The 27,822-nt window shown below is 33.9% G+C and overlaps 2 protein-coding genes across 3 annotated transcripts; both read left to right on the top strand.

Moving 5' to 3' along the window:
* The first annotated feature begins 4,127 nt into the window (after positions 1-4,127).
* On the top strand, positions 4,128-27,798 carry LOC149412477 (pyruvate dehydrogenase phosphatase regulatory subunit, mitochondrial). Its single transcript, XM_089645787.1, has 15 exons — positions 4,128-4,546; positions 5,392-5,604; positions 7,745-7,908; positions 9,815-10,054; positions 16,743-16,853; positions 17,354-17,523; positions 18,929-19,121; positions 19,251-19,403; positions 19,501-19,658; positions 19,741-19,889; positions 20,101-20,398; positions 20,623-20,802; positions 20,889-21,086; positions 26,875-26,981; positions 27,484-27,798. Exons 1-15 carry the CDS (start codon positions 4,305-4,307, stop codon positions 27,602-27,604), a joined length of 2,697 nt encoding a protein of 898 aa, XP_089501913.1. The 5' UTR covers positions 4,128-4,304; the 3' UTR covers positions 27,605-27,798.
* LOC149412478 (uncharacterized) lies at positions 10,146-14,133 on the top strand. 2 transcript variants are annotated; one of them, XM_089645788.1, is made up of 4 exons: positions 10,146-10,933; positions 11,033-11,120; positions 11,210-11,305; positions 11,655-14,133. In XM_089645788.1, the coding sequence occupies exons 1-4, from the start codon at positions 10,930-10,932 to the stop codon at positions 12,493-12,495; spliced, it is 1,029 nt and encodes a 342-aa protein (XP_089501914.1). In that variant the 5' UTR covers positions 10,146-10,929; the 3' UTR covers positions 12,496-14,133. The 2 variants fall into 2 exon arrangements, with proteins under 2 accessions (XP_089501914.1, XP_089501915.1); XM_089645789.1 differs by lacking the exon at positions 11,655-14,133 and having other exon boundaries at positions 11,210-11,648.
* Positions 27,799-27,822: the final 24 nt, after the last annotated feature.

Raw genomic sequence — 27,822 nt, forward strand, 5'->3', positions numbered from 1 at the left:
CACGTTATTTACCTGCATAATGCTGCCCAACAACACAACAAGATTTGCGCGTACGAGAGCTCACGGGATAATTAAAATTCTTACACCATCTCGTTATTACCAAGTATCGATTTAATTAAAAACTGAGCGTGGACTTAAAGGGGCCGCAAGTTTAGCTGTGAGCTCCGTGCCTAAGGACCCCGTTCCAGGGCGGCACGTATAGCTTCCAGACTCCCAGATAAGGGGCAACACAAGCTGGAATATAGTACATATATAAACATAATATATGTTTAGTTAGGTATATGTATCCGCAGGAAGCCGAGGTCGGGTTATCTCGTATGTATAGAGTCCCGGGTCTCAAGTGCCTCCAACCTACGCCGTGCTCATATTAATCAAGCATTGGCTTTCCCCACACGCCCGGTCTTGTATCTGTCTCGGAAAAATCGCGACATTCGCTTTTAACTACTTAAATAAACGTATTTTTCTTTGAAGATATGAGATTTTTAAATTTTACTGACAATAAATATTTGGGTGTGTATTGTCTAAACATATTCTAGGTACCTACACGGTGTCCTGAAACTCGTAGTTCAAGTGAGAAACTGATTCTGCATCTCACAGAGAACACAAAAAATCTTGTTTTCGGAAACTAAAGAGTTTTAAAAACTCTTAGAGCCGGGTCTACACTTCAGCATTTTAAAATACATTTAACAGCTGATATTAACCCCTTAGCTACCATTTTTTTCAAATTTGACAGCAAATTTACAGCGCGTTTCCGGACATCGTGCATATTATGTAAATTAATTTCACTAGAACGAGAGTGTCCTTACCGTCACCTTTCTAGAAATCTAGTTAGTGATCTTATCTAATCTACACCTACATAACTAGTAGTTCTGTGAATAGTAGACTTCGCGTAATGTTGATTACTCCGATTTGACAGCAAAGCTTGCAACAGTCGCAATGCTCGTGACTCTGGTATAATAAAAGGTAGGGTAGAATGGGGACGATTGAAACGCGTCGTGATTGAAACATCACAATTTACTCGAAAACTATAATACCTAAGGGTGTGATGCATATGCGCTGGCAGGGAGGCAGGTGGGAAGGGCATGAGGGCAACTGCCCCCTCTCTAGAAAAATTGACGAAAAAAAAGGAAAAAAGGACGTTTGTGACTGACGCCAAAACTATAAATCTGTTTTTATTATAATAAATGTGACAAGTTTAGAGCCACATACAGACGTAACGCATCGTCTCGGTGGGGACCGGACTTTCGCTTAGGCCCCTGAGGTCCACAGCCTAGAGCCCCAACATCGGGGTGGTGGGCCCCTGCCAGGAACTATTTTTAATATTATTTATTTTTAACATTGACTCATAATACATATGCCGTCTGTGGGGATGTTGTGAAAATGGTCGGTCCTTGAGGTGATTTTTCACATAAACGGCGCTATACAAGTTATCCAATTATTGTCATATTTTTATTTTTTTACTACATATTGATTCGGAAAATAATATATCAAAATTTTTGTAGAGCCCCAACCCCGGCTAGGTTACAAAATGATTCGCTTTAAGGACACAGAACTCGGAAAAAAATCACATTATGTGTTAGTGGAAAATGATGGAGGAGCAATGGTTTGTGGAATTCGATGCATTTGTCCGATTGCGATGCGTTTTAAAGGTTCCGTTTTAAGCAATACTAAAATATTTCCGTTTAAGTAAATACTAAAGAATTTTCGTCTAAATATTGTTTGGGTAATGACTCCCCGAAAAATAAAAATCGAAATCATTTATTGTTCTGCTCTTCAACCTACAAAAATTCGCTTTTTCCATGTCTTTATGAATGTTATAATTCATATTCCACTCCCTTCACCCACACCACATGCCTACCCCTATTGGGAATACCATAGAAAAATTTCACTTCTTTGTGAGACTTGTCAGTAATTTTCTACCCTCTTCGCTCTCGTCACATACACCTGTTGGGGATGTAATAGTTCCACAGGGCTCCGATATCATTGAGGAATTGTGACTGATTTTTTTTTATATTCATGTGGGTCAGGGGTTCCCAACCCCGTGTCCGCGGGCACCATGGCGCTCGTGGAACGATTCGTACGTGCCCGCCACTATTCGACAGTGTAATAATTTTTTTATAAACATTAATTAAAAATGTGAATAATTTTATTTATTTGTTAGAGTATTAATTTTTTCGAGTGCCTAAGTTTATTAAATACGTTCGTATGTTTGCGATATTGTATGTATGAGTGGTTCCTTTGCTGACAGTTCTTCTCGCAACTTGTCTAGCGGCGAGCCAGACTGCACTCTTCACGCTAGGACTGGAACGGGGAGTTCTATTTGCAAATCACTCTTTGTACATGCAGAAAACTCGAAGCGAACGAACGCCACGAACTGAGCCGAAGAACGCCGAAGGCGCCAAAACACATAGCACATGACTCTGCCAGCTCTGTATGTCAGTGAAAGCAATAATCATGGCCCCGACAGCCAAACTGACAGTACTCACGTGCTCGTACCGTCCCGATCGGTAAGGCGATCATCGGCTCACTTCGGGTTTTCGGCGTGTACAAGGAGTGATGTGCAAATAGCATTCCCCGCCTGTAACCGCTTTGTTGTCATTTTGATTGTGATTGCTGCCCCGAGTTTGTCGATTAAAAATAGGTGGTGCTCGCCACCCTACCGATATTCTAGAATGTGCTCTAGAGTACAAAAAGGTTGGGAACCCCTGATGTTGGTGATCTATACATAAAAAACTATATATATATTACATTACTAATGCTAAATAATATGTTGGGCATCTTCACGGCTTAAAACGCCCCTGTTCATAAACCCGAGCAACGCCAGGTACACGTAAGCTTGTATGTAAATATTTCTAGTTTGTTCAGACTACTTCTTTGTTCCTTCCCTGTAAGCGTAATAAAAAATTTAAGCTGACTTTTTTAACATAAAAACTTAAAGCGTTAATGAGAAGCTAGTTATAAATCGGTAGAAATTGGGTATGCGGGGGCTTAACAGTGGAGTCGTTCCAATTTTTTATCAATCGGGTCGCTAGGTGTTTCGCCTTGTCACAGCTGAATAAATTTTGACAAGCAGAGTTAGTTCTACGTCAGTGCTGCATCCAGAATAAAATTATTATATAATGCTGAACATGAAAAAAGGCTTTCCTACCAATCAAGTAAATGATCATTCGTAATCATTTATATGTCTGATAAGTTGATGTCATGACTCATGAGTAAAACATTATATACCTTATGTAGTCACCATGATGGCAAAGCTTGACAGGTGGCCGGATTATGAACTAAAGACGCTATGGTTTTTTTTTTAATCTTTCTATTTGTGAGGCGGGTATGGCTACCGCCGTCTCGGGAACCATTCATTGAATAACCAACGCCTCTGCTATACGTCACCCCAAGTGGTTCACTACGTTTGGTGACGGATGTTTGTTAGCGGATGTATCTTCCTATAAGCTGCGTGGCGGGTTGGATCGGGAGAGGTCGTTTGAGGGTTTGAACTCTCCAGCCGACTCCTTGAGGGGTTTGAAATTTCGATCTTAACGCCTTGCTTCGCAGTGGGAAGGATGGATTCATACGTCATTTCAGGACACACTGATATTTCCTACCTACCCCTCATATATTTTCCTTCCCAAAACTTCCTTCTCTTAAAAAGACCCTCCGCACAGCATCCCAAAAATGAAATAAGCCCTTAGGGAAATTATTTTGCTCGACACCTTCTATCTGGAGTTAGTATATATAAAATAAAGATGATTTTTGCACTACCATTCCAAATTTGTAGTTTTATTTTCAATTTTCTTCTGTGTGTTTTTAGTAAATTGGCCTCTAATCTAATACGGTAAAATTCTATAACCATTATGTTCGTTTTTTGCTACATAACTGCACTGCCCAGTTCAGTTCAGTTTTTAATTATTAATCTGGACGCGCTGAGGAAATCAACTGACTGTATTTTTTCGAGAGTAGAAAATAAACAGTGAAAATACCTTATATCATGTATTATTTGTTTATTATTAGCCTAATGTTTTTTTTAGGTTCGTGGTTTATTTTCTTGATCCGAACCGGAGTGGGTACTTACCTCAAAATTTTATAACCAAGTAACTCTATGGTAACAAAAATAAATCTATGCTTTATTCTGACAGCTGCTGTCACAGTGTGGTATTGTGTTATTGTATTATAGGTCGTATTCTTATAGGAAGTATCGAGCTATTAGCCTTCACAAATAATTAACCAGAAGCAGTTGGTGTGCCAAAAGCAGTTGTCATGTGACACAATTAAAGTCAATTGAACGAGGGTTTCTTTCTGCAACTGTCAAAATGCTGTCGTGTCGTAGATATCTAAATCAGGAGCTGCTTTTTCACGCGCGACTTCTCCACAACGTCAACAAAATAAATCAGAATGACGACTCGAGGTACTTGTGTAAACGGAGCGCTAGTAATTCGGTCGTCGGTAAGAAGCGCGTCGTTATTTGCGGTGGTGGTCTTATGGGAGCTGCAGTCGCATATCACCTTGCCAAAAGAGGATGGGGGGATAAGACACTTGTAATAGAGAGAGACGTGTAAGTCTTGTCACTTATCCATGTATTTATTTATTTATACGCCTAAAAAGGCTTTTACATAAAAGTGATACATGATGCAGTGTACATAGGAGAATATCTGATTTATATAGGAAATAATAACATATTATGTATCTAGATGTAACCCATTTTAGTAGGTACAAAATAGATCTATGAATACACGAATATAAAACTGTGATTACGAGAATATCGAAAAATAATAAAACAGTAATAGCAAAACATAACAGTAACTAGAATAATACTAAATATAAGACAAATCACTATAACTACATTACCAACGCCAATAGATTACGCTTAATGGTGTCATTTAATATATCAATAGCATCCCCAAACTTATTGCCTAGATCACGCATCCTATTGGTTAGTGAGTGTGTCTGATAGTTGGTTGTGTTTGTATTACAGAAGAATATTACATTTTGTCTTGTGTTCCTAGTCGTTATTATTTATTGATGTTTCTCTTATTTCACGAATTCTTTCTGACCCAAGCTTTTAATATTAATATTGGATTAAACTTTATATGTATATGGTATTAAATTTATAACTCTTATTTGCTTTGGTTTTTGGTATTATTATACCAAATATCTATATAAAATATTTATATTAATATTATTGGTTGATAATTATTACTTTTAGACTGACCGAAATTTAGGGAGTACATTGCTCCGATGCTCCTTAGCGCTAGCCGCCACTCCTTTTGGCTTTAACCATTCAAATGTGAATAATTCTGTCAACATAATGAAGTAATATGTCTGGTAGAGTTTATCTTTAAATGTCGGGGAGTAAAAAAATATATAAACACCCATGATTATTATTTGTCTCTTGGTTAGAATTGGATCGGGGCCATCACTGAACTCTTCTGGGTTGGTTGAAGTCTTTAAGCCCAGCTGGTCTCAATTTAAACTAGCCCAAACATCGCTGAAACTCTGGAAGGACTTGGAAGCTCAGGGCCTCCCCACTGGATGGAAGGATTGCGGATCCTTGCACCTGGCGCGTACCAGAGACAGAATGACTGTCTACAGAAGAATGAAGGCTCAATCTGTGTAAGTTCTATGATAATCTGCGTCTATGATAATATTTTGCAAATAAATAATATATTATGTACTATGTGCGACTTTTATGTTTTATGCGAAAATTATATTTTTGTTATTTCACTTGATTCTTTATCTAGAATCTATAAATTGTTTGTTGTTAAACATATTTTGATGTTTTTGTTCATAAACATCAACATTTTTTATGTTTAAACTAGCTGATGTGTACCCAGCGTTGCTGGAGGTTATCCTTAGGGGATAGACATATACCATTGTGGATTTTTTTTGTAGGCCTTTTTCAGAGATGTGCTTTATTTCAAATAAATCCATTTCAAATGGAAATGCAAAATGGGTATTTTCCATTTTGCATTTTAAATGCTTTTCTAAAAACCATTTTGCATTTTGCATTTTAAATGCTTTTTTCAATGCATTTTCCATTTTAAATGCTTTTTTACAACATTCTTCCTATTATCTCCACTCATCTTTTTTTCATAAGCCCCAAATATCAGTTGGTCCTCAACCTCGCTATGAGAGATAATTTACATTTGTCAAGTTGGTCCCTGGTAGGAGCCCTGGCAATTGAGTGATACCATTACAAAAAATACTGAACATGGCCATGACGCTGTAATATTAAATAGTAGATAGCAGTTTCTATGTTTTTACGTTGGCAGCATTAGTCCCGCGCAAATTTTTTGTGGTTTCATAATCTGTAGTCGTGGTGTTTAAGGATTTTAAATGACAAAATTGTTTAAAAATTCTATAATTATTTTAATTGTTTGACCTGAGAAACCATTTTGCATTTTGCATTTTCAAATGGAAAAGTTCTGACCCATTTCCATTTTACATTTCAAATGGTTTTGGGTACCCATTTTGCACATCTCTGGCCTTTTTAAGATATACAAAATATATTTTTACGACTTGATTATAAATCGAATTTTCTGTACTTTCTATAACTATAATATGCATGTATTATATATGTAAACCTTCTGGAATAAATTCTCTAAATGAAATTTGCGAAAACCCTATCAAAATACCTTGCGTAGTTTAGAAGAACTAAGCGCTCAAACAGACAAACGTGGATAACGACTTGATTTTATATTATTTAGAGAAAAGGCAGTTTTACATTAGCCATTGATTATTTTGAGCTTTTCTGCCACTAACAGCTCTGTTGTAACCCCTCCCTCTTTATATTTGTGAATCAAAATGTATATGTATTTTTGCGATCATATTATATGTAGGTACATACATTGAAACTCTGTTATAAGGTTTTCCGGGGGACCGGATAATAAATTCTTATGTGGAACAACCTTATGTTTGGGATAAATTGGTAATTTTTCAAATTCAGTCTTCGAGGGACCGAAAAAACGAAACTTCTTAAGTATGAGAAGTTTTTTTAATGGGATCCTCTTAACCTCTCAGACAAAGACTTTTATCTACTATGTGTTCCTTTGAGAACTGTCAAAATGTGATAATTTTTGTGTTATTTACGAGTTTTGCTAAAAGCTTCATAAATCACGTTTTGGGAAACGTAGCCTCATTCTAAAAAATGTTTTGGAAAGATTATGAAATCAACTATCGCATTGTGTTGTAATACGTAAATATTTGCGTTTCTAAATATACATTTTATGAAAACGTCAAAAAAATGTAAAAATCGCTTACAATTATTTCAAAGCTTTGAAAAATGTACTTTTTTCTGAGTATCATAAAGAAATAACACTTTATATATTGAAGAAATATAATTAGAAACTATTAGTCACCTCAAAATATTAACCGTTCAAACTAAAATATTTTTAATAAATTATTTAGAAACGCAATAAATTATGAACGAACAAGATGACAGATTCAATCGGCTTAGATAATGCAACTCTACGTTCCATAGATATTCTTGAATACAGACGCGTAGCGTTATTCATTATCGATACTCTGTTTTTTAAATCATGGCAATCCGTATACTAGTGATGGAAATAAATCGATTTTTGTAAAATCTCGCGCGTTTACGTGAAAAGACGTTCTAATGTCTTGACCGCTATTATCATATTTACGTCTTTTGACGTTCTAATGTTCTGAGTGGTTAAACGAGTTTCACTGAAGTGGTTATTGATGCCCATGAATAAACATCATAATGAAGATTAATGTTTGAGTCGTATTGCAGGTCTTGGAAGGTAAAATGCGAGCTGATGACCCCGGAGAAATGCCTAGAGTTGTGTCCTTTGCTGAATGTGGCGGATATCCTGGGGGGTCTCTGGATCCCGGGTGACGGAGTGGCTGATCCCACACTTATATGCAACACCTTGATGGGGGAAGCCATTAGGATGGGTGAGTGATTCTCTAAATTTCATTACATGGGACGAGTTAACATCATCATTTTCTTCTCCTTGTCCTAGTCGGGTCTGGGACTTATCGCATGGACCAGACGTCTCCAGCATCAATTTTCCAGGGTACTTGAGCGGCCTCTGTTCGTTACATCCTCTGGAGAAACTTTCTTCAGTTTTATCTGGGGGGCTAACTTCTTCTTCTCTCTTCTGGTTTTCCTACAACATGTCCAAGCCACCTTTGAAAATTATCAAGGGTTCAATGCCAAGCCCATCTCAGATGGTCGAGTTTCACATCTCTCAAAAATCATGCATCCTAGCATTACGGTGTCCATCATCAGGCCTGGTGATAGACACTGTAATGTTAAAGCTAAAGAAGGAGGTAGTGCAACACGACATAATACCTAAAAATAAATTATCATAATGTAACTCATATTCTTTATATTACATAAAATTAAAATAAATATAATATATTGTAATAATCAATTCATCTCTGTTTGAAACTTACATAAGACTTTTCCACTCTTATATCCCAAACAGACCAATGAAATTGGTTATCTGTTCAACAATAAATTCGCTATTTCATAAGGTTTGATCTTTATCACAAAAAGTAAGAAAAAAATGAGTTTGCTTTGTGCACACAGACACGTCCACAACACACTTCTACTGGTTTTTCTCTTCAGTGGTTGTACCCAGTAGTTCTTTTTGCTATTCCGACGTTATCCCCTTTCAGAATTTTCTTCATCCTTGACACCACAATCCTACCGAACAATCCCTACAAATTCCTCATGTGCATAATATTTATGCTAGTGGTAAGTTTTCGATTTACCTTTTATTAAAAATCATAGCACGTAAGTCGTACTAAAAAATTTTGAAAACAAACTTTTACCTTAGGGGCTAATTCTCAATTAACAATAATTATCTCCTATAATTTGATTTGCATTCAAAGTATGATACAGTTAAAGTTGACCGAAGGATAGGGTCCTATTAGCTCAGTTGGTAGAGCGGCGCCCCGGTAAGGCGAGGATCCTGGGTTCAAGTCCTAGACGTGACCGTATCTTTTTCTGTTTCATATTTTCATTTAAGAATCGCTAATATTGTCTTCAATAATTAAATATTACAATAAGTACTTCCAAAAAAAAAAAAATCATCTTGCTTTCGTTCTTCATTGGAAAAATGTAGAAAAAAAATTATTATGTTTTGGCTGATTTTCATGAACAGATGTGTAAAATGTTTATAATAGATATTTCAAACAATGTATACTCTTACAGCTAACCAAAATACCCAAATAATCTTTTTTTGCACCCCACGTAATTTATGAAGACTGTGTTTTTGTGCTAGCACTCTGGCAGATTTTAGCAAAAAAATAACTTCAAATCCACCAAACATTATTTTTACTCATTAAAATAACAATTAATATAATAATGTGTATGTAAATAACGCTTTAGATTCATAAATATCCATTAATTTTTCTATTTTCAGTTACAGTTATTTAAAAGTAAACAAAAAAATTACGCCCGTTAACTGGATTTTACATAGTTTATACAATATACTCATAAAGAGTGCAGTAGATTACTAGGTATACCTGATATAAGCTATTTAAAATATTTTACTAGAAAAAAAATATTATAATTTTAGGTATATTTGACACCATCGTCATCGAACCAACACTCTTTGCACATCCAGATTTAAAAAATTTCACCAATAAATCCGCTCTCCTAGATATTATTAACTGTTTTGCGACCTATGCTTTTATTTGTGACATCCCGATCTGTAGATCGATGCATATTTCAGACTTACTGATCCAAATTTCTAATTAATAATTCGTAAAATAAGATTAGATTTTGGTAAATGAATTCTCAAATTGTGTTATATGTTTATATGTACTAATCATTCCTGTTTATTTTTAGGTCTGAACGTCTTGGAAAACTGTGCTATTAGTGGAGTTAAAAGTAACAAAGGGAAAGTGTGTTTGGTTGAGACCTCGAACCACGGTGACTTTGAATGTGATTACTTTGTCAACTGCGGTGGATTTTGGGCGAGAGAAATTGGCAAACTCTCGCAGCCAGCTGTTAAAGTTCCTCTCCATGCTACAGAACACTATTATCTTCATACGAAACCTATTGAAGGAATCCATCCTAATATGCCAGGTAATCTCTCTTACTATAACAGTGTATTATTGCATATTGTTATGTATATAAATTTAATTTAAACAACAACTCATTTAGTGTTACTGTTTGAACTACCACATTAATTTAATAATAATAATAGTTGGATAATTTGTATAGCGCCGTATAGAGTGTTTAGGGGCTTGAGACTTTCTAGCAATGTTACTTGTTACTGTGTTAAGAGGAACGGCTGCGGTGCCTGTTTCATACAAAATTTAAATTTGGATTTACGGCTAAAATACTAGAGTAAACTGTTTTTTTTTTTTTAGTTAAAAGACATGGTATATATAAAGTACGCATATGGATCAGATTTTCGATTTTTGCCTTAAATTATAGAATATAGGCCCCAGAAGATGACGATTTTACATGATTTTACGAGGCATCTTTGGCAATTTTTTGTGACCAAATGAAAGGTATTTTTTGAAAAAATCTCACATATCCCGTCTCAGGCATATAATGAACTATACAATAAAATTTGAACCCTCACTGAAAAAAGTTTTATTTGCTTCGAAAGCCGAATTTGGTGGCCACAAATTCAACGTATATTTAACTAGCTTTTTTGTTATTGTCTCATTCGCACTTTCTTGAGTCGGCCTGGCTAGGGTAGGTAGGGAAGCCGGGGGGCAGGGGCTCGAGTGAGATCGCCCGCCTAACAAATACATGCATACGTCAATCGTCCTTCATTTTTTATTATTATTGCTAGTGTATGTATATGTGTTAGTCGGACATTCGCTCGCAGTCAGCCTGCGCGGACATATAATTGACGAATTTGTTAAGTACTTTGTTTACGAATAATATTATTTTTAAACTCCACAGTTCTTAACCGAAGCATCCCCAAATAATTTATTTCATTCAACATGGGTAAGTAATCATTATTTGAGCATTTTTAACAATGATAATTAGGTTATGAATTAGGGTACTTACGTTATTGATTTTTATAAAATGTTATTTGTGTTTTAGGTCGAAAGTGGATACATGGTAAGCCACCCAGTATGCACCGGAAAAAGAGGAAGTGCAATGTCAAAAAGACAGAAAGAACTCGGAACAGGTGAAAATTAAATGCAATATTTAAATCAATATTTATTATAAGTATTTATTTTTTACGGTAAAAATATAATGTTTTTTTGTTGTTTTCAGTTCCGTAAATGATGTTGAAGATTGTCAGGCTAAATTTGCCAACAAGGATTTTTTCGATGCTAACATCGATGTGAATTGTGGGATTTTGAGCAAACGGTAAGCAAATAATTTTATTTTCACAAGAACAAACTCTCGAGAATGTACACAATAACATCAAGATACCATCTTTTGGTTAGTAGTGAGAGTTTCATTTTATTGCCGTTCAGCTTTTAGTTTTGATGACAGTGTTTTTACACATTGGTACAATTCAATATTACACCGACGATCTTTAATTAAAAGTGATTAAATTTAAGAATAAAAACCGTCCTCCATTTTTGCCTATAATTTCTTGTACTATTTTGTCGAATTTGTAAGTATAATCACTACACATATTGATCATACCTTGACAGTATAATATGCGGTCTTTTGTTTTCACGGTTTGATGCCTGATTTTTTTTTCTTTTAGTACCGATGTGATTGAACCCGAAATATCGTCGCAGAAAATGTCAGACGTATCACCCGACATCGAATTCAACTGTTCATCCGATTCCAGTGACTCTTTTGAGTTAGAGGTTGAGGAAGAAGATAATCCGAACCACATCGTTACATCGAATTTAGTTGGCAGAAGAATTGTCAACATAGAATTTTTATTTGACTCTTTGTCCAAAATTGATCATTCTCCATTTGATTGCAATTTTTGTTTTCAAAGGGAAATCAGGAATGGATTATACAGCGAATTTCATTTTTTATGTAAGCTTTGTGGAAAAATAGAAATTATAAAATCTGACATGCCTAAGCAAGTTGGCGGTATGCCTATCAATAATGCGATGGTTGAAGGTATCGTATGTACTGGCAACGGTTATTCCCAATTACGGGAAATATGCAGCACTATAAATATGCCTTGTATGTCGTCCTCCTTATTCTATAAACATCTGATTCAGTTGGGGGGACACTTGGAAAATTTGGCACTCGAAAAAATGATTGAAGCAGGAAAGGAAGAAAACCAATTAGCTGTGGAGAACAATGAAGTCGATGATGACGGTGTGCCACAAATCACCGTGGTTGCAGATGGTTCATGGGCAAAGCGATCGTACAAAACCAACTATAATTCGCATTCTGGTGCAGCATGCATTATTGGCTTCCGCACCAGAAAGGTCCTTTTCTGTGGTGTCCGTAATAAAATGGATAAGCCACTGGAGACATTTTATATGGAATGTATTTTGCCAGAATTGGTCGATCCAAGATATCATCGGAAGATGCCACTTCGCGAAAGATGTTCATATTCCGAGAAACAGCTAAAGTCATAGTTTTGTTTAGATATTAGTGTTAGTTTTGTTAGATTCTACACAGTATACATTTTGTAATAATTAGTCTATCTGACGGGGTATTAGGGTACTTCACTACTATACAGCTTGTTGACAACTTATTGAGAGATTGGTAGTGAAATACGTCCTAATTATAATATTGTATTATTATCTACCTGTGATTAATATCCACTTTAATTCCGTGATGTTTTTAAGATATTTTAAAGAAACTTGTATTATTTTGCTTGAACAGTTTGTGTCTTCGAAAATGCAATTTCTTTTAAACACATACGATGGTCCTCTTTGATTGTGTGATAATTTTCTGATATTTATGTAATTATTTATTTGCTTATTTATATTGGAGTCTGTTCTTACTATGCAACTACTACCTGTCCGACTTTTTTTTATTTTTCACCTTGTGCACATGTATTGTGTAGATTATAAAATAGGATTTTTTTCAGTATAAAAAATCTGGGACTAACTACCATAAATGTATTCCTCACTGCCTAGAATGGACGGAAATAATTATACCGATTCATTGAACATTTTTAATAAAATATGCTTGATGCTATTATTCTTGCTGTTATTGTTTTATTAGTGTGCTGCTATTTTTATGGTTATTTTTATTTATAGTTGTATTACTTAATTTTGTTGTTCACATAATATTCTTCTTACACAACACTTAAAAATAATCTCGACCAAAATCCCAGTGATAAAGTCAGTGCGTGTTCGGAATTATATACACAGCGACACGACTTTATAACATTCTTCCAGATAAAATAAAAAAAAATGTGATTCACAAAAAAATTTCAAAGGTAATGTAAAAATTAAAAAAATAAAAGATTATGTCAACAGTAACGGTAAGGCCTTTACCGGTGCACTCACACAAATTTTAAGTAAGTGTATATTTCTATTCTCTACAATTATATTACTTACTGTTCATATATTATTTACTGCTGTTAATTCTATGTACTTATCTAATTTATAAACTTATACACCTATTATTACTATTATTATAATTTCGTCTGTGGCCAGCTGCCACATGTACAATGCACGTGTACAATTTCCGTATCTCCTACAATAATACACGTATCTGCTAATTTAAATGAACTAAACAAAAGGGTGATTCCCCGTTTTGATGCAAATATATTCACGCACAAAAGAAAAAAAGCATTTCTCTTTTACTGCTTCAATGCGTGATATTGTCAGTGCCTAACGTGTACATGCGCATATACCAATACTATTAAAGAATAGGTCGGAAGCCCTTGTATGCTGTGTCTGCTAAAGGAATGAACTAAACGAAAGGGACATTTCACCGACTTCGTGCAAATATTCAAGCATTGAATTTAATTTCTTTTTTATTTAATCTCATATTATCTAACTTTTTTTGATCGCTTGCAACGTCAGCCGTACTAAAAGCCAGGTACTCCCTCTCCGTTCCCCGCTGCACGCTCCGTTAGAGAGGGACACAGGACAATAATTATTTTTGCGGGAGTCGAAATTTCGTCCGCGAAAACAACGCTCTTAAGGCGATTCCATTCGTAGTAATGCAAAATCATGTGTTTTTGTTTTGAAAATTTGGTCACCTAGAAATTTTTCAGATGCTTTAATTAAATACTGCGAGTAGAATACATCTTGGCCTTTGAAATAATCGAATATTTTTTAGATAAGTCTTTTTATAAGCCCAGAAAAAAATAATTTATAAGGCCTATGAAAACTGCTTTAAAGTTCAAGATCTCCTACTTACGAACCCATTTTCGTTTATGATTTTATTGTATAATGTGGCAAATTAAGTTATTTATAAAATGATCAAAAAAAATTAAATATTTGTGCCTGAACATCCACAAAATAAAGTAAAAGGCACATTTTGGCCATGTTTTTTTCTTGCATAAATCAAAACAGGCGGATGGTGTTAAGCGGGAATTTAAACCTTATCACCATCTACGTAAGGGTTGTTATTGATAGCGGCTCAATTTAAAATATTACACAACGTAGTGCATCGCCTTAATCTAATAATACGCACTGGGAAGATACTTCTGTATATGTAATGCAGAACAGCGCTGTTGAAGAGCGTGATGCAGGAAAGATGTTTGAATCGAAATGGTGTCTTTTTAAAAATATTTTATTAGGCCAAGAATTTATTCCTATTAAATCTAGTATTTCACTTTTCCTTAATCAACTATAATGATGTATCACCTATACTTATACCTACCAAAATTATCCTTGTACTTAAAATTTTACTTCACAGCATTGCAAGGCTTTCGGTTCCTTTAAATTTGTACTGTAAGGTTTTTGGAGAATCAATCCGATGAAAACAGATTGATTTCCGTATCAGCACAATGTAGGCATGCTAAGTCTGTTTTATAGGTATTTCAATGGAGCCTGCTCTAAGAAACTAGCAGCAGTGGAATACCCGTTCATAGTTGATCTCCGTTCATGAGAATGGGTCGTTTCTTCGACTCGTTTTTGTGTAAGTCGGCTCGTATGTGGAACGAGATACCGTAATCTGTTATACATATAATAATAAAATTATATATTCTTCATATATTCTGGACCTCTTCAAAACCCGCATTAATAAATCCCTTCCCCAAACCCCTTCCTTTACCCGCCCCACAAAGCTGCCCAACAGGTGGCGATACAGTTCTCCCGTCTTTACAGTGTATAGATAGAGGCACTCTTGTGAGGTGTCTCATAAATTTATTTTTAAATTAAATGTTAAATTTTAAATATGTTTTAAAAAACAGTTTTTTTGTGCCCACTGTAAAATTTGATAAATGTAAGTTATGCATTCTATGAATTAAGCTGAGTTTTATAGTTTATTTTGATAATCCTAACTAATTACTTTATTTTATTATATTTTTTGTATTTTAGACAAATTTTACCAGTGTGCAGTTATGGGCATAACTGTGCTTTAACAAGTTTGACAGGAGCATTATTTTTTATTGGTTATTAGGTCTCTTCAATTCTTTTCAAGTATTTTATAATCCCTCATAAAACGCCAGGTTGCTCCCGATTTCGAATTAGTTTTTGACTAGTGTATCGCCTTAAGCTATGATATGTGATAATTGTGTAACACAATGAGCAAAATATGGTAAACAAAGTCCAAAAGCCTTTTTTCTCCACTCTTAACTCTTTTATATTAATTTCACAAAGGAGGCCCTGGGGGAAATCTCATCTTTAGGGATGCTGTGTGGAGACCTTTTTGGGGAATGGAAATAGTCTTGAAGAAACCAATGTTTTGGAAGGGAGGAAACACAATCATTCTAGAGCCAAGTTGTTTAACAAAAAAAATAGTCATAAAAGTCATAGAAATGTCAAACTTTTTGCCTTTCCCCGACTATGCACCGGTGCCGAAGTATCAATGAAGATAGTTCCTTAGAGCATTTTAGAAAACATAAAAAAAAATCATTTATTTAGAACAAGGAAAGAATTCCCACATTCAAAAAATTCGGATCTAATATAATATATATCATGTCAGCATAGCATATAGGATAACTAACTAACCATCGAGCCATTTTCCCGCAGGATTCGGGCAGGACCGCCAAACATCTCGGCCTTGGCACACACCCCTTGCCTCATTCACATTCATACGCCATAATTTGTCTAATATATACTTTTCTGTTATTCTGACTCTTGACATGGCCCGACTCAAGTATTTATATCACTATAACGTACATATTTTTGATGTTGTGATTCAGGCTATGAATCACATGTGTTAGTAATAATCATAAAACATTTATAATTGCACCATGACAAACATCATGGTTAAATGAAGCAGTTTCTCGTACACAATATAAGTTTAAAGTTATACTTTACTGTCAGCTCTTAGAGGGTTGGAGCTGGCAACACGGTATCACATCTTCATACATAAGCACACATTTTACCACAAACCTTAAATAACACATCTACCCTGATGATCGACACTGCAATGCTGTCCGAAACCTTGGCTAAACACCACGGCATAATACCCCAAAAACAAATCACTATAACGATATAAGTTACACATATTATCATCCGAGAAAAAAGTACAAATTTGATCCCCGGCTTCTTCATTCGCGTCATTCCTGTTTTTTTTCTTTGGTCATCCGCTGTCCATGCCCAAACCATTTAATCATATCTTTCAATCTTACTCAATACGTTTACATCAGCCTTGCATTCTTTGTGAATTTCCACATTTCTCACACAATCCAATATATATTTTTTTGCATGGTTTTTCAATCAAATCTATAGTGCTTTGTTTTGTTTTCTAGTGGTGTGTGATCCAGATGGTTACATTTTCTTCCGTGAAAATGAAGGAGGAATTCTCGCTGGAGGATTCGAACCAGTTGCCAAGCCTGTTAAAGATGAAGATGAAAGAAAATGTAAGATAATATATAATAATGTTTTTCAGTTTTCGTGGCAATATGGTTTTCACAGTTTCATACTATAAAATTATCTACCATAATTTGCTACATAATTTAATTGCATGCTTTACGTTACCCACCTCAGGTGCACCCCGTTCTGAGGTATGTATTTATTTATTTATGGCATAATGATTTTACCAATAAACATACATATTTACTTCCAGAGTGGAAGATACTCTCGCTATCGCCCTGGTGTAAGACCACCATTCAGAATTGAAACGTTGCTTGAAATATTTGGTGACCAGATCTGAATAGCCAGGTACTACCCAGCCTTCCTCTTCCTCATCTCCTTCCGCTCCCCGCTACCGTCAGCCTCACAACATACCCCAATTGCAGATGCCATATTCTTACTTGATCCAGACAGCTTGGAGCATTTAAGCCTCATATGCGCTTTCACATAAAAAAATATATTATACAATGTATTTATCTATGAATTTTAAAATGTTTTATATTTTCAGTGATGAAAAATGATCGCCATCTTCCAGAAGACTGGGACCACTTCCATATATTACTGGAGCAAATCCTGACCCGTGTTCCGTCCCTGAAGTCTGCCACCTTGGACCGACTGTGCAATAGACCAGAGGCCTTTTCTCCCGACTGTAAATGGATTCTGGGGGAAGCTCCTGAGGTAATAATTACACCATTACTTCAACTCCACCTTTGCGACCTTATTCTATTTGGGTCGGCGCTTCTGTCCATAGGAGGCCCAGCCTCTCCTCACATAGCTTGTAGAGGTTCTTTCCCAACTTTGCATGGGTGGCCAACTGGACGTCTTCCCTCTGAAATTGCTGCCAGTATTTTGTGAGGAATATGATGACATGTGTTGCATCAAACCTAAGGCCCTTCTTTCATAGGTATACTCAATTTGTCACGCACAGTCCGTACACGTACATGTCACCTCTAATCATTGTTGAATTTATTCTCGAAACGTCAAAATTGGAATTCTAATAACCTCACTCACAATCAAACATTTGCTATAGCTGTCATTCTTGTTGGCTTTTTTTGTTCCTAACATTGATCTAAAGCACACACATTGTTACAAAATGTCTGACACAGGTGTTTTAAAGTCTCGACTACGTAAGTAGCAATAACTTTGCCCGGCTGATTGCGGGAGATTGGCATCTTCCTGTGTACGAGCCTGTATGGCGGTAGTCGCGAAGATACTTGAATCGTCGAGTATCGAATATTTGCATATCCATGTGGAAGAAGTGCCGAAATGAAAAATATCTGAAGGTTCTCATTCTCAATCTGAGCCTATTTTTTTTAATTTTATGTATTGTTCTCTAAATATTACCCTGTTAAACTACAACTAAGCAGTTTGTCAACAGGATGTACATGTTCAATTACAATGTAAATATGTATACATAATATTATTACTAATTATAAACATTCATAATATTGGTACTAATGATAAAATTTTCAGATTATTATTATTGACACACATAATCTAATATAACAATAAATCTACGTGCTAATGAATAACAACTTTACTACTGATTGATATTGATGAGTGAAGTATCTCTACTTAGAAGCCATGTTTTCAGCATATATCTGAATCTATTGGGGAATTTTTAATTTTTGATATTACTTGGTAACATGTTGAACATTTTAGGCATGTTTACTCTAGGGTTCGCTATTCATATTAACTGTAGTAATTGTGAGTCGTAGCCGACGAATTACTTAGATTTTTCTTCGAGATAATAAAGACACGTAGGTACTTTTACGTTTGTTTATTCTGCAAGGTGTACAATGTAAGGTTGTTATTCTGTTGAAATCCAAGACAAGAGAGACACAACGGACGACGTCCATACTATTTATACTGCCATTCATGCTGTCTCTCTCCTGCACGCGGTCTCTTTCATATCTGCAAACACATGATCACCACATTTACTGCTATATTTTTGAACATGTCTCAGTTTTTTGCCGTTCTCTTACGATTATCAACCCATTGCATTGGTAAGGAACAATTTCTTATTTTGCCCAGCTAAGTGTGATGTGTTTGTTTCGAAATTACGATTATTTTAATGTTTCAGATATCGAATTATTTGGTGGCGGCCGGAATGAAAACGGTGGGTGTATCAGCCGCTGGGGGGGTGGGACAGGCATTGGCAGATATCATCGTTGATGGCTACACCTCTTTTGATATGTACGAGTTGGACATATCACGCTTCCTCGGTTTACATAATAACAGGAAATTCTTAAGAGACAGAGTTCGTGAAGTACCTGGTAAGGGATAAGATCAATTCGTTCTCATAGATTTTAATAAAATATTACATTACTATATTGTTTTACCATCAAAGCTGACATGCAAGCAATTTCTGTAACACATTTAATCTCATTTTGTTTTCTTTCCAGGTCTTCATTATGGAATCAATTATCCTTTCCACGAGTTTCAAACTGGCAGAAATCTCAGAATGTCACCAATATATCCAGTGCTTAAGGAAGCTGGTGCCGTATTCGGTCAAGTTATGGGCTACGAGAGGCCTGCATATTTTGACCCTGAAAACAGTAATAAAATAATATTAATTACCTTGTCGTAATATATAATTATGTTAAATTTCAATTACGTAAGTTAATATGCACTAATACTTTAATGAATTTACAGGTGAAAGAACTGATAAGGGATTGAGACCATTTAGAATTGCTGAAACTAATTCTTTCGGGAAGCCGCCGTGGTTTGACATAGCGGCCAAGGAATATGCGGCTTGTCGGGAAAGAATTGGTCTTTGTGACTATTCATCTTTTACTAAGATTGATATCTGGGTATGTGGTTCAAAAGTGACTTGATTTGACTCATTGTTATTTACTCACTTTATTCTTTCAAATTTCACCAATTTATTTTCAGTCCAAGGGTAATGAAGTTGTCGATACATTGCAATATCTGTGCTCAAATAATGTCGATGTCCCAGTTGGCAGTATTATTCACACTGGAATGCAAAATGCACATGGAGGATACGAAAATGATTGCTCTCTGGCGAGGTTATCTGAAAACCAGTAAGTATATTGATTATAACAACAATTTTTTAAAAGATAACTATTGATATAAAGAAGTTAGAGAGACTCGAGGATAACTGGCATTATCCAGTCAATCAAATACTCACAAGAGTCGTGTCAGAAGTCAGTACACTTGAGACTTCCACCAGTACTCGAATTCCAGCTTAATAATAAATTAATTAGATTAATTCAATTAATTTATTTATTTCAGTTTTATGATGATTGCCCCCACAATCCAACAGACGCGCTGCAAGGTGTGGATCAGCAGAAGGCTGCCGACCAACGGGTCTGTGACCATGACGGACGTGACCTCCATGTACACGGCCATCTGCCTGATGGGCCCCTTCACCCGGGTCCTGCTCTCCGAGCTGACTGACACGGATCTCAGCCCCACCAACTTCCCCTTCTTTACCTTCAAGGAACTTGATGTGGGACTCGCCAACGGAATCAGAGCATTGAATCTTACGCATACTGGTGAACTTGGTTATGTTTTGTATATTCCGAATGAGGTGTGTACCGCATACTTTTATAGATAATTCTACTTTTTCATTTTGCTTCCGGCATACCTGCATTTGCATGACGTAATGCGGTTTTTATAGTTTTGCCTTCACTCAAGAATCAATCTGTTAATAATTGAGTTATGTAATGCATTCATGGATTCCAAAAAAAGTTTCCGGACACTGTATATATTGATTACTTTATTATCATTTTGTCTACTTTTCTCACTTTTCAGTTTGCACTTCATGTTTATTCCCAATTAATGGAAATTGGAGAAAAATATGAATTAGCGCACGTCGGATACTACGCAATGAGATCTTTAAGAGTCGAAAAATTCTTTGCCTTCTGGGGGCAAGATTTAGACACAATGACTACACCTTTGGAGTGTGGCCGTGCGTGGAGAGTCAAATTTGATGTGAGAGTTTTGTAATTATTGTTATAATTACGTTAAGAATATTTTTTTATTTGCTTGATTTCACAATATTATGTGGCTTATTTTAGAAAAAGAACTTCATTGGAAAAGAAGCATTATTGAAGCAGAGAGATGAAGGAATAAAGAGGCAATACGTGCAATTACTCCTAAATGATCACAATGCTGAAACTGATCAATGGAGTTGGGGAGGGGAGCCGATATACAGGAACGGTGTGTATTGCGGTCAAACTACCACCACTGGATATGGGTTCACATTTCACAAACAGGTTGGTTACTTATGCACCTACAGCTGAAGTCATAGCTTCAAGAAAGCTCTTACTTCATTCATACTTACGTACAATCGCCTGGTGCGAGTAGAACTGTGGTATTCCTATTTGGGAAAACTTTTAAGCATGCTTTCCATTGCAAGCGGAGTGGACTCCGTACGGACTCCACTCCGCTCCACTCTCAAATGTAAACTGCATAAACATGCTTCCAGTTTTGTTCGCCAGAGCGCCAAACTTTGTACACTGATGGGTTGGGTTATCTTACTCTTACACTCAGTTATAAAACCACCATCTAGTTTTGCTAGAGCCGACCATTTCACCAGTCACCAGGGTTCATTATTGTTGTTTTAGGACATTTCCATTATCCCTCTGTGCTGTGTATTCTAGCAACTGTCACATGTGGTTCTTTTCATTTCGTTCTCCCACGATTTTTGTTTGAATAAATTAAAAGTGTGAAAATGACAACTTAACTTTAAAATTTACATAAAATGTTAATTTTACAAAAGATCGATAGCGGTGTTTATTTTTACAAAATACCTGTTTTAATTTTAAGCATAAGTAGACATAGCTTTATATATTAAAAATTCGCTAGACTCACATTAAAAAAATGCATTGGCATATTCCTTTGACCTTTCTAAAGCCTTCGACACAATAAATCACTGATATATTTTGAAAAACTAGAATATATAGCGATTACTGATAATGAACTGACATTTTTTTAAAGTTATGTATATGGAAAATAGAAGGCAAATGATAAAACTTAACAACATAACCAGCGAGCTTATTGGTGTCAAATTCGGGGTGCCTCAAGGAAGTATTCTGGGTCCAATCCTCTTCTTAATTTACATTAATGACCTTTGCCACATAGAATTTGAAGGAGAAATCATAAGTTTTGCGGATGATATGATAAAAGGGAATAACTGGGCAGAAATATTTATGAAATCAGAAGACACAGTAAACAGAATCAAAAAATGGCTAGACTACCAATAACTTAATGCTACAAAAACCAAATTCATCACTTTCAAAATAAAAAATAAAAATATCATGTCACTTAAACAACTCCATTCTTAAACTATACCCCTTTGCATTCATAAATATATGTAAAACACAAGAAATACCAATAAACACTAGATCTCAGGGTCAAAAACATATCCAACAAGCAACTACAAATACAACATTTGGGAAAAAAAGCTTCTTATACTATGGTTCTAAACTCTACAGCAAAATCCCACTCTCATTCAAATACTCACAACAATATTTTATCTTTTAAATCTCTAATGAAAAGCTCGATACATAAAAGGGAGATTAGAAATAGATAATATACTGACATCAATTATAGACTGAAACTGAAACCACTCAACTGAACAAAAAAACACCATGTAATATGTTTATAATTACTTTATATTATCCATACTACCAATTTTTAATAATATGTAAATGAAATCCTCAGCATGGGAGATCTCAGTGAGGATATCATTATATCTAACACTTAAAAAAAAAATGTCCATAATCAAACGAACTGTCAATATTACAAAAAAATACTTGCTCTCACGGAACAAAAACTGGAATATTGTTATAAATTTTAAAGATGTCTATAAAAATATTTCATATCTATTCTCAATGTCTTACAAATACGCATGTACTTTTGAATATCCACAAGCTATAAAAAATAATAATAATATAGTCTATACATTAAAAAACCGACAAATCTTTCATCATTCTACATACTTTAAAGTCAGGATATATGTATTTAAAACCAAAAAATTTAAATCATTCTCTATATATAAGATAAAAAACCTAAATATTTTCTTCATGATAACACATCTCTACTTACTACACTTTTATGTTTATTTTTACAATTCATTACATCTACGTTCTACATTTGTATATTCCTACCAGAAAATAGAAAATACAATAACAATCCACAACTGCATTTATCGAATGCTAGTAAATTACAGAATACTAAAGTCTAATTATAGATATATTAATTTGTCAAAATTATTATTATATACATTACTAATCCATATATCATGCTGCCAATATTCTATATGCAATAAATCTCTACACTATATGTTCACTTGTACTATTGATATATTCTTACAAACGCTTTTTTTTATTGTAATTATTATAAAAAGAAGAACGAATCAAATTAATTATTTCTGTCAATTAAACAAACACTCACTATGTCTCCGAGTATTACCTAAACATAAAATAAATCTTATAGAAAAAATCAAAACCTACAATTTTAGATATGAACTGAAATCGAGCAAGAATAGTGTTATACTAATTATGAGCATTATTACTTATTCATTTACTCGTAGAATTTTATATACATATTTTATCACACCTAAATAAATACAATGGAAAATTTTAACTTAAGCGAAATTGATAAAAATCTAAATATAGAAGAATACGTATGTGAAGCAGCCAGTGAATGCAATAAGATCTATGAAAATATAATAAATAGACTAACAATCTTGCACCTAAACATTAGAAGTATAAATAAAAACATGGATGAACTTTTGGTATCCCTAAATACATTATGTTCACAGCCAGATTTCATAATACTATCCGAGGCGCACATACATGCAAACATAAATATACCAATCATCCCAAACTACAAAAATTACAATACAAATTATCAGATTAATAAAAATAGTGGAATTGTAGTATACGCTAAAGAAAAATTTACTGATATCAATATTACCGAAATACACATATGCAAAGCAAACTGTTTGTCATTAAATTTTGTTTTAAATAATATGCCATTCAATATAATCGCAATATATCGAACACACAGTTCTGATGTACCTTTATTTATAGAAGAATTAAAAAAAATACTATGTAACAAAAACCATCTAAATTGTATCGTAATAGGTGATTTAAATATTAATATTGGTCCTAATAACCACTGTAAAAATAAATTAGATTATATAAATGCTATGAATGAAATGAACTTTATATCATGTGTAAATAATTTCACAAGAGAATTTGCAAACCAATCGCCATCATGCCTGGACCACATATGGAGCAATATTAAACACACAGAAAAAATTAAATCTATTATATGGAAAAATGATATAACAGATCACCATACAAATATTTTTATTTATGATTTCAATAAAAACTTAGGATTAAATGACTCTAGAAAAAATATTAACATAATTTCCAAATTGAACAATGTAAAATTAAACAATAAATTAAGTAACGAATCTTGGTCCTCAATACTAAATTGCCAAAACCCAGACATGTGCGCAAACTTCTTTGAAGAAACTTTAAATGCTCATATCGCAGACTGTACAACCTTTATAAATAATCAACCAAGTTCTAAATTAAGGCAAATCAAACCATGGATTACGCAAGGATTACTCATATCTATCCGGAAAAAAGAAAAACTTTTCATAGACACAAAAAAAAACCCTACCAGTAGCCAAGTAAAAAACGAATACAAAATATTCCGGAACAAACTCATTAAAATTATCAAAGACACAAAAGAAAAATATTACAGGGAGAAAATAATCCTCACAAAAGAAAACCCTAAAAAAACATGGAACACTATAAATGAAATAATGAATAAAAATAATAAAAATAAGTCTACAATAAATGTCATAAACAATAATGGAACTAACATAAATGCTATCCGTGAACCAAAAATGTGCGCAAATATTTTCAACAAATTTTTCGCTACCGTCGGTCAAAAACTTGCATATAAAATTGACCAAAATTATCAACCTGATGACATACATGAAGATAAAATAACAAATAGCAATCTTTCAAATTTTAAACCGACTTCAGAAAAAAATATTGAAAACATAATACAATCACTTAAAAATGGTAGTGCGCCAGGATACGACGGTATAACTACAGAAATCTTGAAAAAATACTGCAATTTTCTAACCAAACCGATTACGCATATAATTAATGTAAGTACTAAATACGGAATATTCCCGTCTAACTACAAAAAAGCCATTATAATCCCAGTATATAAATCCGGAGATCCAAAAGAAGTAAACAATTACCGCCCAATATCCTTATTATCCAACATTGCAAAAATACACGAAAAAGTAATAAAAAAACAAATTACTGATTATACAGATAACCAAAAAAGTATTAACCCTAGTCAATACGGTTTTAGAGATAAACTTAGCACACAAGACGCAATTGCAGAATTAACTAAGATTATTTACAAAACATTAGATAGAGGCAAAAAATGCTTAAGTATATTCATTGACCTCAGTAAAGCTTTTGATAGTGTCTCACATTCAAAATTAATTAATAAAGTAAATAATATAGGAATTACTGGCAAAGCTAAAACATGGTTAAAAAGTTATCTCTATCAAAGAACTCAACAGGTTAAAGTAAACAACGAATTAAGTGAAATAGAAAATATAGATTTTGGAATTCCACAAGGAACTGTTTTGGGACCTTTACTTTTTATATTATATGTTAATGAACTTTTTCAACTCCCAATCATTGGAAACATCATATCTTACGCAGATGATACAGTTATAACTATTGAAGGAAATTCATGGAATGAGGTCGTAGTATCAGCTAATAATGCAATAAATATCGTTAAACTATGGTTTGACGAAAATTTATTGACACTGAATGTCGAAAAAACCCATTTTATACCTTATAGCCTAACAGGGAATAACTCAAATGTAAATCTAAACATAAAAATTCACGAAAGAAATTGCCTCCTTAAATTCGCACCCTGTAATTCAAACTGTATAAACATTAGTAGTAAAAAAGAAATAAAATATCTTGGAATAATTATTGATAATAACATTAAATGGAAAAGTCAAATAAATTCCACAGTAGACAGAATGAGAAAACTAATCTATATATTTTTTAGACTAAGAAATATTGTATCATTAAAAATACTAAAAGATATTTATTATGCATTGGCGCACTCTGTCCTACAATATGGAATCGTGGCTTGGGGGGGTGCATATAAATCATCCCTACTCCCACTGGAAACTATTCAAAAAATACTAATAAAAATCATCTTAAAAAAGCCATATTACTACCCAACTATAAATGTTTTTCAAGATTTCCCGGTTCCCCCACTTACAAAAATTTATGACAAAATTGCACTTCTACAAATACATAAAGATTTCTTTAGTCAAAATAATTTACCACAATTGAATATTAGCAAAAGAATAATATCTGTTGGAGGACTAACCGTGCCACTAGCACGAACCACAACAGCACAACATCACTATATATTCAAGGGTGTAAAATTATTTAATAAATTACCCCTTGATATACGATCGGAAGAAAACTACGAAAAATATAAAAAAAAAATTAAATTAAAATACTCTTGTACCACCTCATAACTTTACTTATTGTTTAGAAATATGTTTTTTCCTTTTAAATTCTTTGAATCATTTATTAACTAACCTATATTTTTATTACTTTTATTGTTATTTTTTGTGTTATTTTTTGTTTTATTACTAATATTTTTTGTTTAATTTAAACAAATGTAAAAATATTTTTGTTGTCCTCTCCTAAACACAAGCAGCTGCTTTATTAGGAGAGTGATTGATATATTTTTGTTTATATTGTTAAAAAAATTGTAACCTTGTTTATATGTTTCAATAAATAAAAAAAAAAAAAAAAAAAAAAATCTATTTGTTTGAAAAAAAGAAGATAATAAAACAATTATTATTATATCATATATGCACTGTAATCCGCTGCTTTCATTAATTGGACATTTGCCTGGTTTTTGGAATGGCCGATAAGTGAGAGTCATTTTTTGTAATTATTATATTTTTATATTCTTCAGGTTTGCCTTGGGTTTATACAAAACTTTGATGATGACGGAAAAGCTCAGCCAGTAAAGAATGATTTTATCTTGTCTGGCGATTATGAAGTAGATATTGGAGGGATCAGGTAAGAGTTCTTCCAAATCATTGTCAAAACTTTAAATCCTTTTAATGTAAATTAATGAGACATTGAAAGTTTGTGTACATCTTTAAACTTTATATACACACTAACCGGTGCAATTCACCTTTTTGTCAGTGCTGATGATAAATAATAAAATTAGTACAAACCGAGTGTAAATAATGTTATTTAAACAATTTTTCGTATAATAATTTCTTTTCACAAAGTTACTAATTTCCTAAATATCTTAACACAATATTATTATGTACAAGATGTAAGGGTGCATATAAACATGACAAAATTTCCGCAAGGCTAGCCACGAATTACAGGAAAGCAACAAAGCTTCGTTCCTTTCCCATATTTCTCGGCTCGGCTCATGGAAATTTTGTCTGTTTATACGTGGCATAATATTATCCAAATTAATGGCTGTTATTTTATCTCAAAAAAACGTTCATTGATTTCCATAATACATACCTAATGTTACCATTATTTTATAAATCCTTTTCTTTAGGTATGATGCTAAAGTTAACTTGCACTCTCCAAACCTACCCACCAAATATCCAGACCAAGAGAGAGAGGCATACAAGGCAACCAGAGATAAACCTGATGACCACATTGTTTCACATATATAATCCGTGCCTACTATACTCAATCATGTACATAAAATTCTGTAAAAGCAATATTTCAACACAAAACTTTCAAGCCAGAATCAAGCCATTGTGTGTTATATAACAATTCTCAATCAAATGATTTATCAAGTTAATTTTATTTAAAAATTATGATATTTTAGTATTAAGTTTATCATTGTTATTTGCCCTTGTTACCACTTGTTTAAAATAAATTACTTTAT

The sequence above is a fragment of the Hesperophylax consimilis genome, chromosome 23, assembly GCF_061612785.1.
Source record: "Hesperophylax consimilis isolate HC1 chromosome 23, BYU_Hcon_1.0, whole genome shotgun sequence".
NCBI lineage: Eukaryota > Metazoa > Arthropoda > Insecta > Trichoptera > Limnephilidae > Hesperophylax > Hesperophylax consimilis.

What these genes read in the sequence shown, in the direction of transcription:
- LOC149412478 (XM_089645788.1), top strand. An exon ending in ACAGAAAGAACTCGGAACAG is followed by an intron (nt 11,121 to 11,209) that starts GTGAAAATTAAA and finishes TGTTGTTTTCAG; the next exon opens with TTCCGTAAATGATGTTGAAG. An exon ending in TGTGGGATTTTGAGCAAACG is followed by an intron (nt 11,306 to 11,654) that starts GTAAGCAAATAA and finishes TTTTTCTTTTAG; the next exon opens with TACCGATGTGATTGAACCCG.
- LOC149412477 (XM_089645787.1), top strand. Translation starts at nt 4,305, where the DNA reads ATGCTGTCGTGTCGTAGATATCTAAATCAGGAGCTGCTTTTTCACGCG. An exon ending in ATATTTTGACCCTGAAAACA is followed by an intron (nt 19,404 to 19,500) that starts GTAATAAAATAA and finishes ATGAATTTACAG; the next exon opens with GTGAAAGAACTGATAAGGGA. An exon ending in GGTTCACATTTCACAAACAG is followed by an intron (nt 21,087 to 26,874) that starts GTTGGTTACTTA and finishes TATATTCTTCAG; the next exon opens with GTTTGCCTTGGGTTTATACA.